The 12,582-nt window shown below is 38.1% G+C and overlaps 1 protein-coding gene across 13 annotated transcripts in view; it reads left to right on the forward strand.

Annotated features, from left to right (window-relative positions):
• Positions 1 to 12,582, forward strand: part of LOC114265075 (rho GTPase-activating protein REN1) — a 50,949-nt gene that overhangs the window by 14,845 nt on the left and 23,522 nt on the right. For all 13 annotated transcript variants that reach the window (XR_014365017.1, XR_014365018.1, XR_014365019.1 and 10 more), the window contains exon 14: positions 7,938 to 8,181. Coding sequence is in view for 10 of the 13 variants with exons in the window: in XM_082921710.1 (XP_082777836.1) it covers positions 7,938 to 8,181 (244 nt within the window). In the remaining 3 variants the exon portion in view is untranslated. The remainder of the gene's footprint in view (positions 1 to 7,937; positions 8,182 to 12,582) is intronic.

A 12,582-nucleotide genomic window follows, 5' to 3' on the forward strand; every position in this document is an offset into this window, starting at 1 on the left:
TTTGTATTGTCTTGTGTCTAATTTCTTTTCATTCAGAGTGGGGAATGGGGAGAACGTTCGGTTTTGGGAGGATGTTTGGTTAGGGGATATTTTGTTTTCTAGATCTTATCCCCTTCTTTATAGGTTGGTTCGTTCTCCAAATGTGTCTATTGCGTCAGTCGCTTGCTCGTCTATGGCACCCATCTCCTGGAATTTTGATCTCATTAGACACTTGAATGATAGAGAGGCGAGGGAGTTGGCATCTTTGTTGGTAGTGCTTGAGGGGGTTTCTCTTTCTTCGTCTTCTGATAATAGGGTGTGGAATCTTGTCTCTTCAGGGGTCTTTTCATGCAAATAATTTTTTGATAAGATTATTGATAATCCCTTGGTTCCTTTGTTCCCTTTTCATAAGAAAATTTGGAAAGCGGGTGTCCCTCATAAAGTGAAGTTTTTCTTGTGGTCTTTGGCTCAAAAGGGTGTTACAACTAATGATGTTCTCCAGAGGAGAATGCCTAATCACTCTCTTTGCCCTCAATGGTGTGTGATGTGCAAGAGAAATTTGGAGGATGTGGATCATCTTTTTCTTCATTGCCCGGTGGCTTCTGTATTATGGCAGCGTCTTTTCAGGTTATGTGATGTGCAGTGGGTTGCTCCGCGGGAGTGTATGCATATGATTCTTATTCGGTTTGAAGGGTTTGGGAGTTCCAAGAAAAGCCAATTCAATGTGGATAGGCATTGTGTTTGCTATTTTCTGGGTTATATGGTTGGAGAGAAACCTTCGAATTTTTGAAGGCAAGGAAGTAAGTGTAGAGGCGTTGTGGGATAGGGTGGAATATTTGGCCTCATTTTGGGCATTTGTATCTCCTCTTGTTAAAGGAGTCCCTTTGTTTTTGATCTCTAGGGATTGGGCTGCTGTTTGCCATCCTTAGGGTTTCGAGTTTTGTGATTTTGTTTTGTTTTGTTTTGTTTTTTTTTTCTTCTTTTCTCTGTATGAGAACTTCTTGTCCTCTTTCTATTTCACGTTTTAATAAAATTTTGTTGTTTCTCAACAAAAAAAAAAGAACAAGAGTTGTGCTGGTTGAATGGAAGTGAAGTGTTGAAGTGATCTATAGTTGCATTATTAATTTATTATTTGCTGTTGTTGCTGTCTTCTTGTTTCACTGATTGTTCTACGATACATTCAAGTAAATTCAGCTTTCCTTTAGCCAACAATTTTTGTAGCTCTCACATCCTCATACTAGTAAAGGCATCTTGAGTGCAGGGTGTATCTTCATGGTGAACTCTAATTGTTAACCAAGAAGGGAAAAGAAAAACCGTAGGTAGCGGAGCAGTATAAGAACTAGCTAATATGTGTGTAACATACTCCTATGTTGCACAACAAGACAACATTTTTATTTTTCAATGTTGATTTCGAAATTAGCTCTTTTTGAAGAGGTGCTCGAGGAACTCTTGAGTATTTCAATTTCTACAGACCCACTGTTCTGAAGGATTGATCAGTTGCTCCATGGCACAATCCAAATCCAAATGTGAATAATGTGAGCACAATATGCTATATGTTATGTTTCTCTTCTTTATTTCTATTTGTTGCGATTGAGGTAGGAAGCAATATCTCTTCTGAAGAAGAGAACACAGTTAATAAATCATAAATGAATTTAAATTTAAAGCAGCAAAATTTGTGAGGTGTCAAAGCTGCTGAAAGAAGAGGAGCACTCCATGCCCAACCTATTAGTCTTAGGGTTAGGTTTACTATATAATTAGATGTATTCTTTGTATTAGTACACGATGGAATATACAAAAATTCTTCAAAAATCTTACATGGTATCAGAGCTTGGTTTAACACCCTAGTAGCCATCATGAAACTCTCTCCGGTTTTGGTGTCAGGATCAATCGAGGTCTCTGGTTCTTAGTAGCAGGAATCATCTCAGATGGTGACGACTCTGAGGAAGAAGCGTGATTTTGTGCTTCTGAGGAAGAATCGCAGCAGAATCGCGAATCTGAGGAGACGGAAACGCGAATTTGATGCGAGAAGGAAGCACTCTTGAGAGGGCAAGGAGAGAACCTGGTCGCTGGCTTCGATCCTCTATTTGATGACTTTCTCGCGCCCTTTGACTTTCCCTTCGAAGCCCTAGTCTTCGATTGTCTTCGTCCCTCTCTTCTCTCACTGTTGATCTCTGTTTGCTTCTCTGTCTCGATCTATTCTCTGTTCTCTCTCTCTCTCCCTCCCTCTTTGTTTTCATATTTGTTTCATATAATATAATCTATCATATATAGGTTTCGTTTGGGAAGTGGGTCGGCTTTTTGACTTTTTGGTTTTTTTGGTTATTTTAGCCTGAGCTAAAAAACTTGGTTTGGGAAGGATTTTTTGGCTTTTTGACTTTTTTGACTTTTTTTTGTGACAGAATAGTGTAATTATTATGGGTTAGATGTGATGTTTTGTATGTTGTGGCTAAAATAGCTTATTTTGTCTTTTATGGCTAAAATAGCCAAAAAAGCCCATAAACCAACTTGCCAAACGGATATAATTTATCATAAACAATATAATTTTTATGTCTAAAATAAAAAATTATTTATTTTATCATATATAATATAATTTTTATTTGTTATTTCTTTTTTATTTTTTTTAACATAATTGCTGGAAATTTGTGTTAATGCATATAATAAGATAGTGGCATATGATAGTGGTGTTGGTGGTAGATAGTGGCATGTATAGAATATGATAATGGTAGATAGTGGTAATATATAATATGTAAGTGGCATATAATGGGTTATAATGATGTTTGTAATATCTCCTATATAAGGAGTGTCATTTGGTCTTGTAAAGTAAGAAGTTTTGAATATAACAGAAATATATTCCTTCTTCCTCATATTTTTGGAGTTCTTCTTCCTCATATTTTCTAAGTTGGTATCAGAGCTACAAAAAACACAGCAGCCCTAAAACCGTCATAGCCATGTCGGAAGTCACGTTCGAAACCACTTCAACCCCTGCCGCTGCCATTCCGGTGAAAACGTCAAACTCTCACTTTGTCCAAATCACCACCATCCGCCTAAATGGTGATAATTTTCTCCGCTGGTCACAATCTGTCCGGATGTATATCCGTGGGCAAGGAAAGATCGGTTACATCACTGGTGACAAGAAGGCTCCTGCTGTTAATGATCCGCTGTTCGACAGTTGGGACGCTGAAAATTCCATGGTTATGACATGGTTGGTCAATTCCATGGAGGAGGATATAAGCTCTAATTACATGTGCTATCCTACTGCACAAGAATTGTGGGATAATGTTAGTCAGATGTATTCTGACCTAGGAAATCAATCTCAAGTTTTCGAATTAACTTTGAAGTTGGGAGAGATTCGTCAAGGAGATGATTCCATCACCAAATATTTCAATTCGTTGAAAAGGTTGTGGCAGGATCTTGACATCTTCAACACATACGAATGGAAATCGGTTGACGATTGCAACCACCACAAGAAAACTGTGGAAGACAGCCGTATTTACAAGTTTCTTGCCGGCCTCAACATTGAGTTCGATGAAGTGCGAGGAAGAATTATTGGCAGACCTCCTCTCCCATCCATTGGCGAAGTATTTGCCGAAGTCAGAAGGGAAGAGAGCCGAAGGAGCGTCATGCTTAAGAAAAAAGGTACTGGTGAATCAATTGAAATTTCTGCTTTAATTAGCGATGTTGCGGCCAACAAGGCTACAAATTACCAGCGCAGGTTTGATGATAAGCCACGGGTCTGGTGTGATTTTTGCAACAAGCCTCGCCATACACTTGAAACGTGTTGGAAGATCCATGGCAAACCTGTCAACTGGAAAAGCAGCAAACAAGGAGAGAAGAATCGTGGCTTTCCTACTGCTAATGAAGCCGATTCAGGTCCCTTCAACAAAGAGCAGATTGATCAACTCTTAAAGCTGATAAAATCCAACTCCTCATTCGGTACTCCTAGTGTTTTGTTGGCACAAACAGGTAGAAATCCTAAAGCCTTCTCTTGCCTAAACTTCTCTCCGTGGATCATAGATTCCGGTGCCTCCGATCACATGACTAGTTTTTCCCATTTATTTAGTACCTATTTCCCTTGTTCTGGTCATGACAAAATCAAAATAGCCGATGGTAGTTTTTCACCTATTGCAGGAAAAGGATTTATTAAACTAACTGAGAAAATTAATCTCAATGCTGTTCTTCACGTCCCCAACTTAGCCTGTAACCTTTTGTCTGTCAGTAAACTATCTAAGGATTCTAATTGTCGTGTTACATTTTTTGAATCCCATTGTGAATTTCAGGACCAGAACTCGGGGATGATGATTGGGCGTGCTAGGATGCTTGAAGGTCTTTACTACTTTGATGAAGTACCTGTTAGTAATAAAAAAGCTCAGAGCTTTAATAGTACTAGTTCAATCTCTGTTCGAGAAAAAATAATGCTATTGCACTATAGGCTAGGACATCCTAGTTTTCTTTATCTGAAACATTTATTTCCAGAATTATTTAAAGGGATTGATTGTTCTTCTTTTCATTGTGAAAGTTGCATTTTTGCAAAATTTCATCGCTCTACTTATTTGCCAAAACCTTACCAGGCTTCCAAACCTTTTTATTTGATTCATAGTGATGCTTGGGGCCCTTCTAAAATCACTACTCTTTCTGGTAAAAGATGGTTTGTTACATTTATTGATGACCATACCCGCTTATGTTGGATTTATTTGATGAATAAAAAATCTGACGTGAAAAATTTGTTCACAAATTTTTACAATATGATTGAAAACCAATTTCAAACCAAAATTGGTATTTTACATTCTGATAATGGAACAGAATATTTCAATGAGCAGTTGGGTGAGTTTTTGGAAAAAAAGGGGATTTTTCATCAATCTACATGTCGGGATACCCCTCAACAAAATGGCATTGCAGAACGAAAAAATAAACATCTACTTGAAGTAGCACGTGCTATAATGTTTTACATGCATGTTCCTAAATATTTATGGGGTGAAGCAATTTTAACAGCCTCTTATTTGATAAACAGGATGCCTACAAAGGTGTTAACATACAAAACACCTTTCGATTGTCTCAAAACTTTTTTTCCTGACACGAGGTTGTTTTCTGATTTACCCGCCAAAGTTTTTAGATGTACTGCCTATGTTCATGTTCCTAGTCAATTTCGTTCAAAACTTGACCCCCGTGCTATAAAATGTGTTTTTTTGGGTTATTCCTCAAACAAAAAGGGGTATAAGTGTTTCGATCCTCAAACCAAGAAATTTCATGTGAGTATGGATGTGTCATTTGTGGAAATAAAATCCTATTTCCCCAACACTTCTCTTCAGGGGGAGACAAGTGGAGTAGAAGACCGTTTTTGGGATATTTCTATCCCGCTCCCCAATGTCATTTATCCTACACAAAAACCACATCTGTCTGATAATGATCACTTAGGAGAACCAAGTTCTATGGTGCCTAGTCAAGAAGATTCTTGTTTAGGGGGAGAAGTACTACAAAATGATCTAAATCCTGAGCTTCAGGTTTATACTAGGAAGCGATTTCATCTGAGGAATAATGACCCGAATGTCCATCCTAATGACCCGAATGTCCACCCGAGTTCTGGCATCGAAATTTTAGGTAATCCTATTCCTTCTATTTCCGACCTTGATGTTCCTATAGCAATTAGGAAAGGTATCCGAAATTGCATTAAACATCCTATTGCAAATTAACTCTTCTATCAAAGACTGTCTAAAAACCATAGAGCTTTCACATCTAGGATTTCACACTTGTTTGTTCCAAGGAATATACAGGAAGCATTGGATGATCCGAATTGGAAATTAGCAGTCATGGAGGAGATGAATGCTTTAAGGAGAAGTGGTACTTGGGAGATAGTTGATCTACCCAAAGACAAGAAAACAGTTGGGTGTAAATGGGTGTTTACGATAAAATGTAACGCAGATGGAAGCGTTGAGAGATACAAGGCGAGACTGGTGGCTAAAGGCTTCACTCAAACTTATGGGATCGACTATCAGGAGACGTTTGCTCCTGTTGCTAAAATAAATTCCATCAGAGTACTGTTATCTCTTGCAGTAAATTCAGATTGGCCTCTACATCAACTTGACATTAAAAATGCATTTCTCAATGGTGATCTTGAAGACCGCCGGGATTTGAGCAGAGACTTGGAAGCGACAGAGTATGCAGATTGAACAAGTCATTATACGGACTCAAACAATCACCAAGAGCGTGGTTTGAACGCTTTGGGAAGGCAGTTATCAGTTGTGGCTTCTCGCAGAGTCAAGCAGATCACACAATATTTTATAAACATTCAAAAAACAGTAAAATTACAATTTTGATTGTTTATGTTGATGACATCATTTTAACTGGTAATGATGAAGCAGAGTTAGCAGCCCTCAAAGAGAAACTCGCAAAAGAATTTCACATTAAGGATCTGGGAGCCCTCAAGTATTTCCTCGGAATGGAATTTGCAAGATCCAAGGAAGGTATATTCGTTAATCAGAGAAAATATGTTCTTGATCTCCTTGGAGAAACAGGTATGCTTGGTTGTAAGATGGTGGAGACTCCGATCGAGCCTAACTTGAAGTTACAAGCTGCTAAGGCTGAAAAAGTCAAAGAGAGGGAACAATATCAGCGACTTGTAGGGAAATTGATTTACTTGTCTCATACGTGGCCTGATATTGCCTTTGCAGTCAGCATGGTAAGTCAGTTCATGCACTCACCAGGGGCAGAGCACTTTGAGGCCGTTTATAAGATCTTAAGATATTTGAAAGGAACTTCAGGGAGAGGCTTACTGTTCAAGAAACATGGACATCTTCAAGTTGAAGTATACACAGATGCAGACTGGGCAGGAAGTGTTACAGACAGGAGATCAACATCCGATACTGCTCATTTGTAGGTGGGAACCTAGTTACATGGCGGAGTAAAAAACAGAATGTGGTAGCTAGAAGTAGTGCAGAAGCAGAGTTCAGAGCTGTTGCCCATGGAATCTGTGAAGTAATGTGGATTAAAAGAATTCTTGAAGAATTAAAGCTTTCTCACCCGACACCTATGAAGGTCTATTGTGACAACAAAGCAGCTATATCTATAGCTCATAATCCAGTTCTACATGATCGCACAAAACATATAGAAGTGGATAAACATTTCATCAAGGAGAAAATCAATGCTGGCATAATCTGTATGACCTACCTTCCAATAGGTGAACAATTAGCTGATGTGCTAACGAAGGGACTACACAAGAAGCAATTTGATAAGCTGACTAGTAAGCTGGCTATGGAAGATATCTTCAAACCAGCTTGAGGGGGAGTGCTGGAAATTTGTGTTAATGTATATAATAAGATAGTGGCATATGATAGTGGTGTTGGTGGTAGATAGTGGCATGTATATAATATGATAGTGGTGTTGGTGGTAGATAGTGGCATGTATATAATATGATAGTGGTAGATAGTGGTAATATATAATATGTAAGTGGCATATAATGGGTTATAATGATGTTTGTAATATCTCCTATATAAGGAGTGTCATTTGGTCTTGTAAGATAAGAAGTTTTGAATATAACAGAAATATATTCCTTCTTCCTCATATTTTTCGGAGTTCTTTCCTCATATTTTCGGAGTTCTTCTTCCTCATATTTTCTAAGTTATAGGTGTATATATATGGCAGTGTTTCCTTTTTAGTCTTAGGGTTAGGTTCACTGTATAATCAGATGTATTCTTTGTATTAGTACACAATGGAATATATAGAAATTATTTAGAAATCTTACAACCCTCTCCAAAATTATGACTAATTAATGGTCAGATGCTGGATACTCTCACCATGTCTGTTAAATATCCTTATATTATGGCCTTGTTTGGATAGAGAAGAACTTTTGAACGCAATGTCTTTCTTTAAAACATTGTTTTTTCTTCCTCTGCCTTTCTGTAGTTGCTTTGGCATGAGCTGCATTTCTTAGATTAAAAATGATTATTTTTTCCCTTTGTTTTCAGAATTCTTAAGATGATGCAAACCGTGGCTTCTCACAAGACTGAGAATCGAATGAGTTCTTCAGCTGTGGCAGCTTGCATGGCACCCTTACTTCTTCGTCCCCTTCTATCTGGTGATTGTGAACTTGAAAATGACTTTGATGTGGGTGGTGATGGTTCTATGCAACTTCTGCAAGCAGCTGCGGCAGCTAATCATGCTCAAGCCATTGTTATAACTCTATTAGAAGAGTATGAGGACATATTTGGGGTATGCTTTAATTACTGTCAAAACCTTTTGATATGTAAATGTATTTTAGAGCCTGGATATAAAAATATTTATGTATAAAGCTTCATTTCTATTCACATAATTTTTTCTCTTATTTCTTAATTTTTTGATAAGAGCATTTGTATTTACATACTGCAGTAGGTTTTGCTGTAAGATCATTGAAGTTCATTAGATGTCCAAATAATATCCCTCTAGGTAACTGCAACCTCCCTAAGAAAAATAATGCAAAAATAAACTGCAACCCTTGAGGTAGTCAAAGCATTTTTCTTCTTTATTTTTTATTTTTTTTTGCCAAATCTATCGTTGCCGAGTGGTAAAATGTTGGCTTGTGATCTTGAAAAGAGGGACTTGGTTATGAGTTCAAATCTTGTTGTGGATAAAAAACAAAAAGGTAAAGGAATTTTTTTTTTCTTCATATTAGTTGTGTATATTGAAAAAAGAGTAAAAAGTCTGCCACTTGTAAGATTCTCACGGTGACCACATCTCAGTCCACCATGCTGTTGCATAGGGCTGTACATGGGTCGGATCGGATTCATGAACCAACCGTCACCCTAACCGACAATCTTGGGTTGGAGAACTTGCCAACAAATTTCGACCCAACAATAGTTTGAAACCCGATCACATCGGGTATAGAAAAATCGGTTTGGACTTCGGTTGGTATTGCACCAAACTTCAATTGTCTTCGTAAATACGACAAATTACTACTAGAGAAGGGAGATCAGAGGGGAAGGGGACTGTGGCGTTTTGGGAAAGGGAATTGAGGGGAAAAGGGTGAGAGAAGGGAGATCAAAGAGGAAATGAGGGGTGTTACAGATGGAAATAAGGGTTTGGGGGTAGGAAGTGTGCGTTTTTGAAGAAGTTGTATATTCAACTATCGAACAATACAAGGTGTACATCTAATATATATAGCAATTCTAGGCCTAATCCTAAATAGGAAATAAGAATAATTGTAAGAACAAAATATTCACGCAATCATAATCTAACACAATCTAAAATATTCACATAATATTCTTACACAATCTAAAAGATTCACACAATATTCTCATACCCCTGCTCAAACTTAAGGTGTTTGAGCAGAAAACATTGAGAGTTTACCAAGAAGAATTTGAAACCGAGCAGTGGTGTGAGTCTTGGTAAAGAAATCAACAAGTTACAAAGCCGAAGAGATGAAAAGAAGTGAGATAGAGCCAGACTGGACAAAGTGACAATCAATCTCAATGTGCTTTGTCTGCTTATGGAAGACAATGTTTTGGGTAATCTGAATAGTACTGCGGTTGTCACAATAGAGAGAGGTCAGGGAAGACTGAGGGATATCCAAATTAGACAAGAGACAACGAAGTCAAACAATCTTAATAGTGGCATGGGCTATAGCACGGTACTTAGTTTCGGCAGTGGAACGAACAACAAAGGTATGTTTCTTACTCTTCCAAGAAAAAACCAAGGAATCATGAAGAAACATACCGAAGTCAGAAGTGGACTTGCGATCAATGATATCACTAGCCCAATCAAAATCAGCATAGGCTACGAAGTCTAAGGAAGAAGTAGAAGACAACAATAAGCCTTGAAAGATAGTACCTCGAAGATAGCTAAGAATCAAACCAAAACAGTCTAATTAGTAGAGCGAGGAGCAGAAATGAATTGGCTAACCGCATGAACAACATAAGCAAAATCAAGGTGAGTAACCGTCAGATAGACTAAACAACCCATGAGCTCTCAATATAGAGTAGGATTATCTAAAGGGACGCCATCAGTAGTGTTGAGCTTCACATTAAGACCGACACCACTGCTCGAGACAATCTTAGTGTCAATAAGACCGGCACGGTGAATAACCATATTGGCATACTTAGCTTCATACAGAAAGTAGCCTTTAGGAGAAGAAGCTACTTCAATACTAACAAAATATCATAATGGGCCCAGATCTTTCATTTCAAAGGTGCGTAAGAGATATTGCTTGACCTCAGAGATAGTAGAATAGTTAGAGCCAGTGATGATCATATCATCCACATACAATAATAGGGTAACAAAACCAACAGAGGTGTGGAGGAGAAACAAAGCTAAGTCAGCCCAAGCTCAGTGATAGCTGTCTGAAAGCGATCGTACCAAATACAAGGAGATTGCTTTAAACCATACAGAGTACGTCGAAGATGACAAACCTGTCCAGAGGAATGAGGAAGGCTAGGAAAAGGATGCATGTAAACCTCTTCAGTGAGATAGCCATTAAGAAAAGTATTCTTAACATCCATCTGATAAAGAGGCCAATGATGAACAATAGTCATCTTGGCAATAGTGGCAAATGTCTCTTTATAATCAATACCATATTTTTGTGAGAAACCTTTGGCAACCAGGCGAGCTTTGTAGTGCTTGAGAGAACTATCAGAATGAGTTTTGACTTTATAAATCCATTTGCAACTAACCAAATTCTTACCAGCAGGCAAAGGAACCAGTTCCCAAGTAGTAGTCTTTTGCAAGGCAAACAACTCATCCTCCACAGCTTGAATCCAATTAGGATCTTGATAGGCCTCTTTGTAAGACTAGGATTTTGAAAAAGAGTGAATAGTAGACAAAAATGTGCTTTATGAAGGAGAAAAACATATTTTAGCAAAATCAAGTTTGACTACCTGTTTACGGATACGAAGGGGATACTACGGTTGGCAAGATCAGAGTCGTCAGAGGCAAGAGGATTGGCAGCAGGAGCAAAGACAACCGGTGGAGGGAGGGCCTTGTGACGAGAATAGACTAACAACGGAGAAGGAGACGGTGGGGGAGGAGAAGAAGGAGAAGAAGACGGAACAGACTCAGTAGAGACAGACTCAGTAGAGAGGGACTCAACAGGAGGGGTGGTAGAAGGAACAAGTTTATGGAAGACAATAGAGATATAGTCATCTGGAGGGACTTCAAAAGGAAATGGATCAATGTGAACCAAATCCTCTTTGAAAACCGGAGCAATGATAGGAGGAAGTTGAACATAAGATAGACGTTTGAGAAAAGCAACATGGCGGGAGACATAAAGGCGATGAGAAACAGGGTTATAACATTGATAGCCTTTTTGGGTAAGACTGTGGCCTAAAAAGACATATAGAACAGATCTGGCACTAAGTTTGGTCCTATCTTTACGAGAAAGAAGGACTAAATAAGTAGACCCAAATACATGCAGGAGGGAGTAATTGGGAAGTTGGGAGAACAAAACCTCATAAGGAGAATGACCAAAGAGTAGGGGAGTAGGCATACGTTTTAGAAGAACAACAGCAGTAAGAACTACTTTATCCCAAAAAGGAGCCGAAACAGAGGTAGAGAGGAAAGACCTAGCTGTCTCAAGGAGATGATGGTGTTTACGCTCAGCGTGACTATTTTGAACGGGTGTATCAGTATAGGATGTTTGGTGAATAGTACTCAAATTGGCCAAATACTCACAGAACTCAGTTTTAAAATATTCCCCACTCAAGTCAAATTGTAACAATTTAATGGTAGACCCAAACTGTGTAGTGATTATAGACTGAAAGGTACAATATATTTGGTAGAAGTCAGATTTATGAGTTACAAGATAAGCCCAAGTATAGCGGGTGCAATTATTAACAAAAGACACGTAGTATGCAGAACTTCCTTTAGTGAGAACATGAAAGGGTCCCTAGACATCAGTATACACAAGAGAAAATGGAGAAATAGAAATAGAAGTATTTTTATTAAATGGTAAAGCTGGCATTTTGGCAAGTTTACACTCCCAACATTCATCAATTTAACTAGAAGAAACTTTACCCAATAATCTAGACATGGCTAAAAATCGTAAATGGTCAACAGACAAATGACATAGGCGAGAATGCCATAAATAAAACTGACTCGATTGAGAATCTAACTGAAATAAGTATAGTGCAACTGGAGAGGTGGATAGAGGAATATGCAAGCTTTCTACCACATAGAGATCTCTAGCTCTACGGCTGGCTCCAATATGCTTCTTGGACACTGAATCCTGCACACAACAGACAGAAGAGGAAAATATATAACATTAAAACCAGAAGCATCAAGTTGACCGATAAATAATAAATTGACAGACAGTTGAGGAACATAAAGAACAGAGGGATAGTAACAGCAGACATGGCAGAGGGTAGGGATGTAAGAACAATCCAAAAAATCGACTAAATCGATTGAACTGGACTAAACCGGCTATATTTGGTTTGTTTTTTAACAAGAATCGGTCTGTGTGGTTTTTAAGTTTGACCTTTTTTTTGGTTTTCGATTCGGTATTGGTTCAAGCACCTTGTGCACTGAACTAAACCTAAACCGAAACCGACCGCTTCAACATATATTGTATTTATAATATATATAATCTAATAACATAATGATATTAATAAGTATAATAAATTATTAACCTTAATTAATTAACCTTAT

Source organism: Camellia sinensis, chromosome 3, assembly GCF_055761805.1.
Source record: "Camellia sinensis isolate YWXY chromosome 3, ASM5576180v1, whole genome shotgun sequence".
Classification (NCBI taxonomy): Eukaryota; Viridiplantae; Streptophyta; class Magnoliopsida; order Ericales; family Theaceae; genus Camellia; species Camellia sinensis.